Source organism: Centropristis striata, chromosome 16, assembly GCF_030273125.1.
Source record: "Centropristis striata isolate RG_2023a ecotype Rhode Island chromosome 16, C.striata_1.0, whole genome shotgun sequence".
In the NCBI taxonomy this organism is placed as follows: domain Eukaryota; kingdom Metazoa; phylum Chordata; class Actinopteri; order Perciformes; family Serranidae; genus Centropristis; species Centropristis striata.
The window spans coordinates 12,550,190-12,566,797 of record NC_081532.1 but is presented as its reverse complement, the minus strand read 5'-3'; the positions used below and the strand labels follow the sequence as shown (position 1 = coordinate 12,566,797).

Below are 16,608 nucleotides of genomic sequence, written 5' to 3'. Positions count from 1 at the left end.
GGCGACTCTATTGCAAAAAAAAAGTCAGAGTGTAAAGAAATCTTTAAGGAAAAATACTCTCACCTTATGTGTTAAACATTTTCCTACTGAGTTTATGGTCTTTAGTGTTCGTAGAGTTTTTCTTCTTCAATACAGAATTGTGTTAATTTTGTAAATTATGTTTCCAGGGTGGGGCTACCTTGTGATTGACAAGTCAATACCACAGTGACATTTCAAATCAGGATAGAGATACCTTCAACATTTAAATAGCCATGGACTTTTGTTTTTGTTTTTCATTGATTTATTATTATTGTTAGTAGCAACGTGGCACGGCTTAGAAGCAAATGCACTCAGGTAGCTGGTAGAGGTGGACTTGCATAATGTCCTTGGGTTCTCAGTCATGTTTGTTTATTGTTCTAATAAGGTCCTTTTTGGCTCCAAAAAACCCATATACCAAGTGATTGGTATGTATGTATGTATGAATGTGTGAGCTGATTTACAGACGTCTCTTTCCCAATATAATTCTATTGGAATAAGTTTTTTGGACCCCATGGCATCACGTGAGGTACCCGGAAGTAGTAATTTCACGGTTTGACTACCCTGTCAAATTGGCTTCAAATCCCGGGCTTGAATTGGACAAATCCTTAAACGACCCCTTAGGGAAGCTCTGGTTCCAGTGTCATCATGTATGCAGTTGGTGATGTTCACGTCCATGAGTGTAGTGAAGTAGTGATGGGGTTTATGGTATTAAAGGCTGAGCTGAAATCAATGAACAGGGTGTAGCTTTTAGGCTTCTCCAGGTGTTAGAGTATGTGACAAAGAGCAAGGTTGAAGGCATCCTCAGCAAAAATGACAAATTAAATATGTTATATAATATGTAACAAAATACACATGCACTATTTCCTGTTCATGTATCGCTTTAAAAATGCAGGTAACTTCTTTGGAATAATGTGTGAATCTCCCTGCGTTTTCTCCATTGTTGGAGACATGATTAGACTTCAGCATCACACCAAGCAGAGCAGAGTTTGATCCAGCTAAACTTTATCTTTAGCCTCATTTGCTTGGGACTAAAACAGCCTGGGGACATCCACTAATTTTTAATAATCAGCTCAGTTTTTATCATCAGCCCAGACATTAAGTCAAAAATAGATCAGCGTTTAAAAATAGGACCAGGGGCTTTTAAATCCACCAAACTTGTACATGTTTACTGACAAATATGTTTAAGAATTCTTATGACATTGCTGAAGGGATTTTTCCCTTTCAGACAGGAAGAGATAGCTGGGAGGTGAGCTAGAGGAATTCACGGTGTATTGGATGGTTAGAATCTTAAAGAGCTTTACAGAGAGCCCGTCCATCACATCCTTCAGACAGACTTGATGTGCTTTACCCCTATAATCTCATTGGCTCAGTCGATAACATGGTTTAAGGCATTTCTGTGTTTAATTGGTGACAGAATCTGTCTGGTGTGTAATTTAAAAGGTGAAAATTCTAGTCAAGGTTGCCTGCGGTGTTTTGGTTCAATTAAAGGTCCATTGGTAATATCAATTGTGTGCAGATTTCAGCTGCAGTTGTTTCATTTGAACTTTTCTTGTCATTAGAAATGGATGTCTTACTGGACTTAAAAGAAGGGATTCTTTTTTTCCTAATTTGGGTGGTGACAAATGAAAGCAAAATATAGAAGCCAAACAGAATCTCTTGACAGTTGCTTCTAGGTCATAAAGTCATCAAATTTGGTAATTGCTATTCAAATACTTTCACTAAATGCAGAGGCTGGGGTGGTAATCCATGAATAGCCTTCTGCAAATACAGCTTGAAACAACATTTGTTGGCAGTATAAACCACAGTCTCAGTGGCAGTTAGTCTGAGGATTTTCTGCTCATCTGGTCAAATATGGGAGAAAAAAGTAAGCCTTATGAAACTATTCTGTTCATTTAAGGTCACTTAATAAAACACAATAAACTACGTGACTGATATGCAAATGTGAAAGGACCTAGAAGATCTGGAAAAATTGTGTTTGAAATTTAGTAATGTTGCTTGGAGATAGAGTTGGATCAGTGTTTCCATTGTGCCCCCTTGAAAATGGATTTAACCATGTCTGCCCTCAGCAAGAATAATTGTGCCCTTGAAGGCAGACTTTTAAGGCCATGGTCATTGTTACGGTATGGCTCAGTGGTATAGTGCAACAGCGCTTTATGATATATAAGGAACTTGGGACACTCCTCACTGTTGGAGACATCCCCAGCACTTTATTAACTACTTTATATCTGTCACTTGTGGGTTAAAAATGTCTTTGTTCCTGCTCTGCAGTGTGAACACAATACAAAAATGGTCTCCCCTGCTATTTCCACTCTCTCTCAAACACAAACACATGTAAATTTAACTTTTCTTAACGATTGACTGCGCAACAGAATGCCACGTGGCACCCTGGGGAGAATGTGGTGCCCCGGAAAAATTAAGAAATATGCAGGTGATGAATTTACTTTCATTTCCTAGCTTATTCTGCTGTAAGGGCTTTTCTTTTGTCTTCTCATGGTTTATAAAAAAAAAGAAAGAAAAGAAAATCAAAGGCTTTCTACAGCCTTTTTTGGCAAAATAAAACTCCCACCTATCTCTGTCTAGTCGAGGCAAAAAAAAGCCAAAGGGTCACTTCTTTTTTATAAAGCTTATTTGAGCTGCGGCATTTGACAGACCCCTTTCAGACGGATCTGTTGTTTGTCTGAGCTGTCGGGGATGTCAGGACATCTCCTCTCCCCCCAATCCAGCTGTGGCTGCAACCACAGCAAAGGAGATCAGAGAGGGAGAGCCTTCACCTTATCTCACCCTCTGCAGAGTGCTATTAAGTGGGAGGAAACCGGCTCCCTCTCTCTCCCCTGCTCCTGCGGTCTCCCTCCCTGCTGGAGGTGGATTGGTCAAGGTGACCCCAGTCGGCACACTGTCTGCTTGGCCTGCCCGCCCTCGTGCCACCGCTTCTCACACTTACCCATTGTGTGATGTCGGCTCACACGCTGCCAGTCCCCCAGGTGGCAGACTTCAGAGCTGCCTTCAGCAGCTTTTTGGTTGAGAGGCTCCCCACCATGTTCTCCTTACAGCCTGCTGTCCTGCGGCCCACTGTTTTCTGCTGGGCTGAAGACAGAAATCTCACAGTCTGCTCCTTTAAATGGGTCAAAGCTGTAGTAATAAAACATGCTAATGTAGTCAATTACCAGCTAATACAATAACTCTCCAGACATATTATGATTGCGAAGAAACTCGTAGTCCTTATAATACAGTGATGTATTAGTGATACATTATCAGGGAATATATTATCACAGGATCAGGCTTTATTACATTCTCACTCATTTAGAGAAACTTTTTTATTAAATCCCGTTTCATTTGCTCATAACTCTAAAAATCCGTCCATAAAAAGCCAATGCCGCACTTATTCTCTGCAGTTCTCTGAAGCAGCATTTTGCCATATAAATTATCCTTTTAAAGCAAAACTAATGAAAGTCTGTGCAATAGCATTTAGATGATTGAACAGTAAAGCTCTCCCTTGAAACCAATGCTAATGAAATTCCAAGTCTAAAGCAGCGTTTAAATGATGCAACACAAAAACTGTGATTGAAATGATACATTTTAAGGGCTTAAGTCAATAAAATATTGTAATAGCAATTGATTTTTATCAGTGAGTCGTCAGTTCGTCCAACCATGGTTGCACATGATAACTTTGCCAACAGGGAAGCTATCGACGTTGCCTTAGCTACAGATTATGATGCAAATGCTCTCAGGCGTGCAGACATGAGCGAAAGATGTGTTTCCTGTGTATCGGGGCAACAACATCAACTGTTCTTTAGAGCACTGTAAGGCCCCTGTAGATTAACCAGAGTGATGCTTTAAGATTCTATGAGTGCTGCCTTCGCCTCCTCTCTCCTGAGGTCAACGTTCGCTGCACCACCGCACAGAACAAAAGGCTTACTTCTGAGGTGATCAATCCTGAAGTGAAAGGTAAGGAGAGAGGGAGTTAAGATGACGAGAGAGAGAGAGAGAGAAAGAGAGCAGCGGGCAGCAGTGAAGGTCACTCACACAGGAAGCTGAGGATCTTCAGGAACGCATGCATCCTCCGTAAAGAGAAGAGCTTGTTAATGGTATCCTCTGCATAATCAAGCTAACAAGAGTCTCCTCGGACCTGACAGGATGCAGAATCATCAAAATGCGATGAAAAAGAATCTGGAGCCACTGCAGCACTGGCAGCCAGCTACCTCTGCAACAGTGTTAGAAGACAAGCTCATTCCTTCAGAGTCCCTGCCAACTCCACAGCAAATATTTGCTTTGGTTTGTGCAAGGACAAAAAACAGCGTGCAAATAATAGACTCTAATATTAAGGTGCAAGAATGCTAATAATACATGCATGTGTTTTCACAGCTCATTTTCAGGGCCTTCTCTGTGTTTGTGCACAAACAAATGTTTGCAGAATTCAGGTGCAAATTTGAAAGCTAGTCTGTGAATGTGTGTGGGTTGTTTGGATTGTATTTTATCTGCTTCCCATGTTTCGTGTTCGCATTGGTGTCATTGCACATTTTTGTGTGTGTGTGTGATGTTACGATGTGTAGGAACACGTGGCTTTTTGTCTCCCAAGTTCCCAAGATGCTCCTAAGCCCTGCTAATCTTAATTCCACAGAGATGGTGCGTATAATTAGAGTTTGGATCAGCGCCAGTGTCTTATTGCTCACGATACACAGGCTGGCTTATGACTCCCAACCCCACTGCACTGTGGGTGACCCCCATCCGGCCTAGTTACACCCAACCCTCCGCACCCCCACCCATCCATCATAGTGCCGTTACAGGGCTTATCATAAGCCCAGAACCTCTGTCAGAGCCCCGCTCCTGTACTTTTGGATTCTGTTTCATCTCATCTCAGGCTGTCTTCACTTTCTTTACTTTTATTCATTTCTTCTTCCCGAAGCTGTCTTATCTTCATCATTGTTCACTCTTTGTTTTACCCTCTGAACCTCCTCAGTTCACTTCTTCTGTCACTCTAAAGTCAAACTCTGATACCTCGAACTTAATGCTCACCATAGCAGATTTGCTGACACTCTGAAAACGGATAAAATATTGTAGCTTAATATTGGCACAAGTTGTAATTCTTGTTTTTCATCGTTTTCTGTGTGTTCTAAAATGATTTTCATGTGAACACACAGATCACAGTCTTACAGTAAAGCTCACACTGCTTAACCTCTGTATTTCTGTACAATACTGCTGGCAACTGTGCTGAAGAATTAGCATCTTAAAAGGGCAGGACACAGCACTGGCTTATGATGTGAGTAAAAAAACAACCAAGCACATCTCCGTGTCTGAACTGTATGTGCTATTACTTGGTGTTTTTGGTTGCTGCTGTTAAGATTATGCAAGTTGGATGCTGAAAAATGTAAAATCATGCTCTTTGCTAATCCTTCTGCCATTTTTATCAGCCTTAAAGCCATAAAGTTACATAAAGATTATTACTTCTAATGATCACAATGACGTGGATGAAGTAAATTCAAACATATTTTATTAATAGAAAGATCTATGTCAACTCACTATCCAGTCACATGGTTGCTGAGGAATTTTGTAGCTTATCAGTCTCAGTTCTCGTGATACTTTTAGATGATCAAAGCACCTTGAGAACTTTTTATCAGCAGCAGTTCCTCCTCAACCATGGGAACCTTCCATCAACCAACAACATCTCAAACCTAAATGACAGAATAGGTTGTTTCATGGTGCAGTGTGGAGCGTTTTAAGTCTCCAGTTTTGTTGAATTTAGGCTAAAATACCACTGATCTACAGTCTTGGAAAAATGACTAGACCACTCTTTTTGAATAATAACCAAAATCATTATCAAGAAAACCATGGAAAATGGCTAGAGATCAGCTCTTAAATTAAACTTTTATGAGCTATTTTTGTTGTAATCATTATATTTGTCCAAACAAATGTACCTTTAGTTATAGCAGGCATTAAAATGAACCATAAAGTGAAGAAAACAATGGCGGTCTAATATTTTTTTCCATGACTGTAGGTTTAGGGCAAAAAACATCCTGGTAAATGTAACTAAATGCCAGAAGTGAAGTAGTTACGATGGTGACGTGACTACTGGAAGTTACATACTCACGTAAAAACATGATGTATGGAAGTTTCATGATGTTTAAATCACATTGTTTACTTTTGTAATCTCATGGGACACAAACCCCGTTCTCCTGGGTGAAAGTTCGACATTCATTAATATTTTGACCACTAGAGGGTGGCAGAGGACGATCTAAAACGGAAATATGGGCCGTACTTTGCTGCTACAAACAACCTATGGGGTCATTTTTGAGGGGAGACCAGTCTCTGTCCAATGTTGTTTCCAAGTATTAACAGAGCACCTTCACGCCATTTAACATGTTCCACTTCAGCTGTTACTGCCTTACACAGACACTATTTAAAACTCCAAAAACTCAACACACGAGATATTGTCAGCAAAAAAGTAGCCTTTTTTTCTTTTTTTGTGTATGCTGTAATAAAAATAAAGAAAAAATATAGTCTGTCTAGATCTGGCTGCATCAGGGAATTTGCAAACATTTATAAACCACAATTGAAAATAGAGTTGAAAACACTGTGGTCTGAAAACACAAAATCATAGTGACAGTTCTGAGTTGAGACACAGGCACTGACCCAGAGTATTAAATAAAACAGTGGCTAAGGTTTAAAACACAGAGTTGAGGGTGTAAAATCTGCCAAAATAAAGTTGTGATTATGCAATGAGTGTAGTGGGCTGCATTGATTTGGTTGTTTACATATTAGATCTGACCAGCAGACAGGACAGAGACAAATTGGATCTGGTCCAGGTGTTATTCAGCTGTTAGTGAATATAAGAGGAGTCTAACAGCCTGCCAAACATTTCAAACAACATCTACACATCAGAAAACGTAATTCATGAAGTGGCTGACTGAACTCTTGTTTCCTTAAAAATAAATCTCTTGACAGTTTTGCTTGGATACTCAATCTTGGCTTCGGTCCAGTAACTTCTGGCTATCAGTTGTCAAATTCTGTCTCCGAGTACTCATGATGTCTTGTGTTTTGGGGGATCCGATCCTCACAGAAACTCTAGCCCGGATCACTCAGATTTTTAGACATTTTGGCCTGTCCAAATGATCCAACACCTCAGAGAAAGTTAAACAAAGTCGCTTTAAACCGAGACATGAGTGCTCGCCGTGCTGATTGGATAAATACTCTTTGGGCTGTGGCTGAGGTGGTGCAGTCACTCAATGGATACAGTAAGTACATATTTGGAGGGAGAGATGGATGGAGAGGAGCACGTCTGGGACAGCAGGAGGCCGACGGTGAGAAAGAGGAAGAGTTGGGGAGTGACGGAGGTAGAAAAGAGAGGAAGAGAGACAAAAAGATGTGCGGAGAGCGAGGGAGGGATCAAAGCCTTCTCCCTTGTCAGTATTCACAGCGTGCGTCCTCTACACCCCACCTCAACGCCGGAGAGATGGAGAGATGAAGCGAGAGAGGAGCAGCAAGCAGCTAACATTGCTTCACAGACGGAGATTTCCTCTCCCTCCCTCCCTCACTCCTTCCCTCCCTCCCTTACATGACTCTCACTCCACAGTTTTCCTTCAGTGATGCTGAAGGATGATTGAGAGCTCTTCCACCGACAGCATTTTTAAACAGACGCATCAATAAATAAACTGCTTGATGTAGTGCGTAGCGCCTGTGTGCGAGCCCATCCACGTGCACTGGTGGCTGCACACTAGATGTGTGTGTTTATCAGTGTGTGTGTGTGTGTGTATGCGTGTTCGGTGCACCCAGGCGATCCAGCACTCCATCCCCTCTTCCCAGGGGCAAACTCTTTGAACGCCTTTGTCTTTCTTTCTGCTCTTGTTTCTTTCTCTTCGCTCTTTTATTTTTTTCTTACGTCTTTCCTATGTTCGCCATCCCTCTCCTACATCCTCCCTTACTTCTCTTTAGTCTCATTTCCCCTCTCCTATGTTTCTTTCCTGCATTTTGCTTTTTCCCCCCTTCCCTCCCTCCCTGCCTGCGCGCTCTGCTGACGCACTCAATCTCTTTGGCACACGGCTGCTCACTTTGAGAATGCTCAAACACAATTCCCTCCGATAGCTTCAGTGAGTGTATATCTGAGAGAGTGAATGCAAGCATTTCAGAATCCAACTGACAATTTTTGCCATTATTTATCAATCTATATATATATATCGGTTTTTTTTTATATATATATATTCAATATTTCTTCATTTAGCATTTTTTAGCCCATATTTGGGGGGGCTTTTGCCCCTCAACTTTTCTGTCTTGGTTCAGATTTGAAACCTGCTTTCAGGGAAAAGGCTCTGATAAAAATATTTTTACACGACCAAACATCAGGCAAAGTTTGTGACATGCTGGTGAACAAAGTGCAGCACCTAAAGAGGCAAATATTTCCATATCAAGACTAAAAAGAGAATGAATATTGACTGACATTCCCATCAATTCCTTGCCAGTGTTTGAACATATTTGACATGTCATCTTTATTCAGTAAATAAGTATGTTCACAGCTTATAAGAAAAAAAAGTAAATAGGTTATTGGGTAAAATGTTGAAATTTGGGGGTAAATAGCCTTCCCAAGTTCCCACAGTGCAAGTAGACATACTTAGTTTGCTTATTTTGACCGACACTCAAAATCCCAAAATATTCAACTTAAATTAAATCAGAAAAAAAAACATAAATCACACGTACAAAGCTGAAATCAAAGAATGCATTGCATCCATAAATGGTAATTAATCAGTCTTATATCCAATGATAATGGATATAATAATTGTTTTAGCACGAGGCAATAAGGAAGTGTCAAAAACTGCAATTCCTCTTGAGGCTGTCTCCAAAAAGCAGTTGATTCTCCTTGACTAATATGTTAAAATGCTCAAGTTTACAGCAGAAATTCATGTTTTCCCCTGTGGAATCACAGACATATTTTATACAGTCAATGATTTCATCTGAACATGCTAACTTCACCTGCAGGCACATTTGCTCATGTGCCCTTCTGTAATATAAACGCTCTCTGTGCGTTGCAGAGAATTCATTTGCATTTGTTAGTAATATACACACGCATACACGACCGCTCATGTGCAGGTATCGCCAAACTACCTGCCCGCATGCATGTGTGTGTCCACCTCTATGCACCCGTATCATAATTAGCTTTATATATGCACAGTGCGCTCTGCCACAGTCAGATATTTGCTCTCACATACACGGGTAACTACCCTGCAGAAAACTAAGAGCCAATTTAAGAAGTAGGCGACTTGCACTGTAACTCCTCTGGCTGCTGGTTATCTTTGGAGCACTGAGTGTTTGCTGTAGAGCAGCTGCCTACTCGCAGCACGGCATAATGAGATTTGTGCAAATTGTATCTTCTGTAGGACTCGGTCCAAGACGGTTGTGCTCAGTGTTCTCTCTCGCCTCCTTAACTTGATGGTGGCTGTCCAGGTTATTTCAGTGTTCAGCCCTCCTCCTTTACCTCTGCTTTACAACCTTCAACCAAATTGTGCTTTGTTGTCGTTGGAAAATATTGTTGTTTGTCATTACAAAAATATATCAGATGTGTGGTTTCATTGCTATAACTGCCCCTGTGTTTTCCAGCTGAATAAACTTCAACTTCAGTTTTGAAACCAATGAGGTGATGGTTACATTTACAGACAGAAGACAACAAAATAGGCATCCTCAAAACGGTGCACAAGCCATGCATAGCAAACAGGAAGCAGCATAACAGTAGTATATTAATACAGTACATCAACAGTGTCCACTACTCAGCACACGTAGCCGTGCAAGCAACAAAACTCACCCACAGATTGTAGCCATTTCAAACATGCAGGGCAACAATAAGCAATCAGGCGTGAATACAATTCAATCATAAAGCATGGAGGTTCAATTTGATGCTGCCAGTTTTTATTTTTATTTCTCCAATGCTCGTCTTGCAGTTTTCGGCCAGCCTTTATGTTGGCCACAATTACATTTTTATCATCATCCTGAGTTCTGAATTCTGGGGATGTTGCAACATGTTTGTTTACTACGTGTTTGATCGTCTGTGTGCTTGTGTTTGTTGCCCTGTTGGACTCTATTGTAGTTATGTGGCAATGTTCCCAGACCTCAGAAGGTGATTTTGAGGGTAAAATGATAGCAAATAGGAATGAAGGCCTGGTCTTTGCCAAAGAGGCCCCAGGTTGCAAGAAGAATACGTTCTCGTTGCCACTTTTACCTGTTTTGTGGTCCCACAGTTTGTTCTGGCTCTCTTTTGCTGTTGGTGACCTCTGGATACGGGATCCATGCTGATGTCGAGTTACAGCCCAGATATATTCTTTGGTTGAGTCTCAGACTTATTTCTAGTGGCAGCAGGGAGTGTTTTTTTTTAGCAAACATGCTTTCCTCTTTCCTCTAGTACCCATCACACAACTGCAGACAGTTATAGTCCATTACTACATAATATTATATATTATCTGGTGAATATGGTGAATATGGTGAAGCCTTTAATAGGAAAAAAGCCAGATGTTTCCCTCAGGAGTTTGTGGGAAACATGGGCAGTTTAAAAAGATGGACTGCCTAACCCAAAATATCTTGATCGCCCCCTGGTGGCTGCTTGCAGTATGCGTCATAAATCCTCTCCATGCAAGTGGATAGATTCCTAAAAGATGATGCTGATTTATGTTCATTTTCGTGAGAAGTCTGGTTTAAATTAGTTATTTGATGCACATGTATCAATATTATATGTTTTGATATGAGACTAGATTTCGTCATATTTCATGAAAAGTCACCCCTAGTAGTAACAGCATTGTCACAGTATCAATATCAAGGTATTTGGTCAAAAATATTGTTATATTTGATTGTTTCCATTTTGCCCAGCTAATGCTAGAAATTGGTTGTGATGTCATGATTGACAGCTCTGGCTCCACTGCCCGATCACTAGTGCAGGCTCCAGTTAATGTCACCAGTGCAAGATGTCAACACTCATATACTTGGTATTTTGGCCTATTTTTGCCCAGTAGAAGGAAGCAGCGATGCATCTTTCATCTTTTATATGTTTAAATAAGTTTATCGTGGAGAACAAAACAAAGCTGAAAGGAGAGTGTAAATTGGGCTTTGATAGGAGGACAGAAACACGACTATGTGTCTGCAGAATGTATGATAGACAGCTGTAGCTAACACATTCGTGAACAACTTTCTAAGGTACTAATAAATCATTTTTGTTTTTATGGCTTGTTTTGCTGTACCAAAGTCGTACCAAAAACAACACATTTATAAAAACAAAAGCATTCAGCATATGCTATTGCAACATGGTACAATCAAAGATTCCACACAGAGATGCCTTAAATTGCCTTGAACAGATGAAATTTTTGCGTTTTACCTTTATGAGGTGTAGTTTTTTGTTTTTAAAGCATGGATTTGGTTTTGTGTTTTGTTATTCTAATTGTCAATAAAACGTCTTAAATCCAGGCTGATGGAGGTTGCAGAACTCTCATTGCCCTTGAGGAAGAAACTCCACTGGAGCAGTTAATTGTTCACAAGCGATCGAATGTGGGCAGTTTCAAGTTGTATAGCAGAAATATTCTTTTGTGAATATGATTAAAAATAGAGCATATGAGTTCAGCCAACTGTCACTGTTTAAACAAAGGTTACCTATATGTTAGACAGGAGGCCAGGCTGTTTGCAGTGAGGCTAAGGGGGGTGGACTGAATCTCTAAAGTTTGTTTACCGCAACATTCAGATGCTCTCCCATCTGCTTTTTATCCAGTAAATCAATTCTGTTGCTTTGTGCTGTGAAGGAGCACCGCTTCTGAAAAAGGATGTATCCGCATGCAGATTCACACTTCTTCTGCATGCTGTTTGCCGCACAGATCCAGACTGTGATGTTGCTGCCCGGCTCGGGCCAGTTGCGTCATTATGAATGAGGCTGAATGAGGATTCTGTCAGAACTTCTTTCAGTTCATTATGAGTTTAAGTTCATTACCTTACCTCAGAGTGAAACCTGACTCTTAACTGAAATGTTAAGCTTCGGTTTTGGTTGGTTGCCCAGTAAGTCACAGATGTTATTAGTGCTTAATAAGAGTTGGTTTTAATAGATTGTAATTTCTGTCAAAGACTATGCAAACCAGACTGCAGTGAAATATGGCATGGTCCTCTGAGATCTGTGTTGCTACACACCCAGCAGTCATCACACTCACAAAGGCTACATATTTTGGCTCTCAGATACTTCACTCAGTGGGATGTCTAATCATGACAAATCGGGACTCGGCACAATGAGTTGCTCATTTGCGTTTTCATTAGTTAGTGTGTGTTGACTGCTGCGGCTGCAGCGAAGAGTGTACAACAACAAGACGTTAGACTGGGCAAGTCGGATGCTTCAGCCTGTTTATATCCGTGTACATGCTAATGAGGCTTCGCCATTGTGTTTGGATTCATTCATACTTCATGGCTGTTATTGTTCTATTTTCATGTATAACACTCTACTTTCTATTTATGGCTTATTTTTGTAGTTTGCCATGACACAGTAAGTTACATTCGAATTCTGTTTTATCAATAGCTTTATTAAGCACTTTTATGAGTTTCATTAACTTGAAACTTTGCTAATTAACTTAAAATCTGAGATTCGTTCTGGCAGTATCCAGGTAGGTTACACACCATCTTCTATCAGATGACATTAAACTGACTGCAGCCAGTTTAATGTCATCTGTTGAGTTTCACGTAGTAAAAATACAATAGTTCTCACCAGCTGTTGTGTGAATAAATAGTGTGTGTGCGTGTTGCTGCTTATTTTAGGTTTCCCAATGAAAGAGTGGAATGTGTATTAGTTTGTAAGAAATGGTACAAGCTTTGAGTGGTTTAGAGCTGCAACCAGGAATAATTTACCAAATCACCTGCCATTGTGATTAATTGATTTATGTTTGCTTATATAGAATTACAACATTACTTATTGTCATCTCAATTAACTGGAGAGGTTTATTTGGTAACTTTAAAAATATATATATATAATATGATTAATTATTTGTATCACTAAGTATAAAAATCTAAATAAATAAAATTCATACCACTCGTATTTGATATTTGTCTGTTCAAACTGGAGACCGTAGGTTTAGCATTGCATAAAGACCAGAAACGGCTAGCATGGCTCAGTTAAAGGTAAAAAGTGAACCTGTCCTCGAGCACCTATAAAGCCCAAAAACAAATGGAAAAATGTCAAGTTGTGCTTTTGCAAGTTTTATTTCTTGGCGGGCTGAATAGGGCAGGACAACCATTCAACCTCAATTGAAGTAAAATTTTCCTTACTGCACATACTCAACTGTCTCAAACTGCATTGAAGCTCTTCATACTGTCCAGTGGCGGACTGTAAAGCTGACAATTAAAATAATTAACAACTGGATAAAATAATTCCAATCGATAACCAATGAAAATGTGTAATAGACAGCTGTTTAAGTGGAAGTGACAGTACATCTGTGATAAGCAAAACAAAAGTTGGTAGCTTGCACCGATAACTTGTGATCAAAAAAGTCATGTGATGCAGAGAACACCTATTGCTGAGTATACTTAGAACAGCCTGCTGGCATACTTATGATTTTTTAATAGGCAAAATGCAGTACATACGGATTTATTTTTTGTACTGGTTTAACAATTAAGACATAATTTGTCAATCATTAGAGATTTTTCTTACCTCTCAGAAGAGCCAGGTTAGCTGTTCCCCAAATGTCTAGTCTTTATTGCTAAGCTGAACTAACTGGGCCTCATTTTTAATGGACATAAGTTCGGTATAAATCTCATTATTTAGTCGGTAAAAATGCCAATTAGCATATTCCCAAATATGTTAAGCAATTCCTTTTAAAAGGAGTCACTCAATGAAGATAAAGATTCCGCTCCTCCTAGCCCAGCTGTTACAGCAGAGAGGAGTGTAGATAGGAGATTTGGATACACACACCCAGAGACACAAGCAGGAATTTAATGAGCTGGCTTGCTCCACAAAGAGAATCCGGGACATTAAATTTAGACATTTTTTTTCTCCTTGTCAGGCTTTACTGTAGAGAGAAAGAGAGACTCTCCCTCGAGCTATTTTTGTAACCCTTGGTAAGGATATGATTATGAGGCATTACATTGAGAGAAAAAGGGCTTACGTGTCAATAGAGACCATTGGCAGCCTCACAGGAGGGTGAAAACTCTCAGCAGATTAATTGCAAGCTGGAGTTGGTCAGAGGTCGCCGCCCTCCCGCGTAAGTTTTGACCCCAATGTGAACACGCATCGACACAGAAATGCCATGTGTGATTTCTACAGTGTGTGGTTTCATGTTGAATCGCAGCGCTGCCCTTTACTTGCACCTACTCTCCGCCAACGACTCACTTTAATGAGACAGAGGCCAATAGATCATGTCAAGCTTCTTTTGATGTTTGTCTACATATAAAACATCACACACAAACCGTATCCCACTCCATCGCCGCCGGTTGGCTTCTATTGTGAGCTTCAGCACAAACGATCAATTACGGGGTTTTTTTCCCAACACATTTTGACTTCATATTTCCCTGCTCATGCAACAGTTGCAGGTGTTTTTATTGTGCTTCAGTTCTTGGTGTCTTGACAGTTGAAGCTGTTTGTTTCTCGTAGCACTTTTGTTGCTTTGACAGTCGGCGACGCAGGTGCAACGCTTTGTTTATGTCCTCTGGCTTGCGTCCATTTTTCTCCCCTCATTGTCTCCTTCCCTCTGCTCCTCGCCCTCTGCATTTTTCACATCATTACAATATTCCTCCTTACCATTTTCTTCTTCTAATTCACTTTATTTCTGTTCTCTTACCTCAGCCTCTGTTCTTTCTCTCCCTCCATCATAATTACCTCCTCCTCCTCTTCCTCTGGCCATGATCCATAAAATAAATCAGACCAAAATGAGACACTGCCTCGCCCTACAGTGGTGGAAAGTTGCATTAAAAGTACATTTACTCAAGTAGAGTTGACAGGTTACTGTATGTCCCTATTTCCATGTTATGGTGGCTTCATCATTACATTTTAAAGGGAAATTAAAAACACTTTTCACTCTATTGTAGAGTGTATATTGGTTGACAGATATTATCCATCAATATTTTCCTATTAAAGGCATATCTTTATCAGTGTTTATGCTGTCCGACATGTGCCGTTATAAAAACTTTCTTTACACAATATATGATGCAGAAAACTTGGTTGCTGTAATTTAGAAATTATTTTTGTTCATTTGTTTTGTTCTTTTTTTTAATAGTCACAACAACATGTTAACAGTAATTATGTTTATTTAGCTATTTAGTTTATTCCTATTTATTCTTTATTTATTAGTTATCATATTACTTAGTAATTTTTTTTGTTTGAGAAAGTCGCTCTATGGGTTAGGGTTGCAAAGGGATGGAAAATTTCTGTTAAATTTCCAGAAACTTTCCATGGGAAGTTAAGCTTGGGAAATTTGGAATGATTCCTTTTCATTGAACAAAAAAAAAAAAAATTGACAAACTTAAATTTTCCTAATATCTGGTTTATTCTTGTTTTTTATTTTTTATTGTTTTTTAAACTTTAAAAATTCCAGACATTTTGCAACCCTACTTTGGGTACATTTGCAGAGTGGTGAAAAATCAGTGCACAATCCATAAAGAAAAGTATGTTTTCATTCCAGCTCACAAAATTACTATATTGATGAATTTTCACCTCTAAAATCAGTATCAACATCGCTCTCAAAAATCCCATATCAGTCTGGCTCTACTTTATTGTTCTGACAACTAAGAAGAAAAAAATTCTGTTCAGTAACTAGAGATTAAACGTGTCGGACTGTTGAGTGGAGAATAAACGAGACAGTCTGTGTTTACCCGTCACTGACCTTCGCACTCCTCTTCTTCCTTCTTCTCCCTAGCAATTGCTGCGGGAGATGCAACAGATGGCCAGCCGGCCTTTCGCCACCATCAACGTCGCCTTGGAGACGGACGAGGAGCCGCCTGACCTGATAGGAGGAAATGTCAAGGTGAGCACAACCTTTTTTCTGAAAAGCGATCACCGCCAAAACCCCCCGAGATCTACCTTTTAGTCTGGGCTGACAGGACCGCGAACGGGGCGAGCTCCATCCATCATCGCTGGTGTCGCTCATCCTCCCTCAAGTGGGAGCTCCGTCTTGTGCCTGTCGACTGAAGTTTATGATTACAGTCACGGCGTAGTGATAGATATTCCTCACATCATCTGTTTCTTGTCACTTTTTGAGTCCTGGCTCTTAAAGGTTGATTCCATTAGTTTTCAACAAGCCAAGGAGGCTAAATTGAGCTCACTTAGGAGGAAGAGTTTGAAGTGTGTGCAGGTCTAGTACACCTAATGAGGGTCAATGCAATGTACATTTGCCGGGACAGTGTGAAGGCTGGATGATGATGAAAGTGGGCTGCCGATGAGTAACACAGCGCATTATACCAGTTATAGCCGGTTATTGTGGGTAGGCTGTGAATTCTAATGAGAATGAATTCAGTTAACCCTGGAGTTAAACACATGCAGATGAGAGTAAAGTAGTATAGATTAAGACTATACTTAGAAAATGAGATAACAGTTTCGTTCCAACATTGATTGTTCTTCATTTGGAAAAGAAATTATTATTTAACGCCCACTCACAGGAAATGTTT

General features: G+C 40.1%; 1 protein-coding gene across 1 annotated transcript in view; it reads left to right on the top strand.

Moving 5' to 3' along the window:
* The window catches only part of atrn (attractin), a 166,074-nt gene that overhangs the window by 123,966 nt on the left and 25,500 nt on the right, over positions 1-16,608 (top strand). The window contains exon 27 of the mRNA XM_059353996.1: positions 15,861-15,968. Coding sequence (XP_059209979.1) covers positions 15,861-15,968 — 108 coding nt within the window. The remainder of the gene's footprint in view (positions 1-15,860; positions 15,969-16,608) is intronic.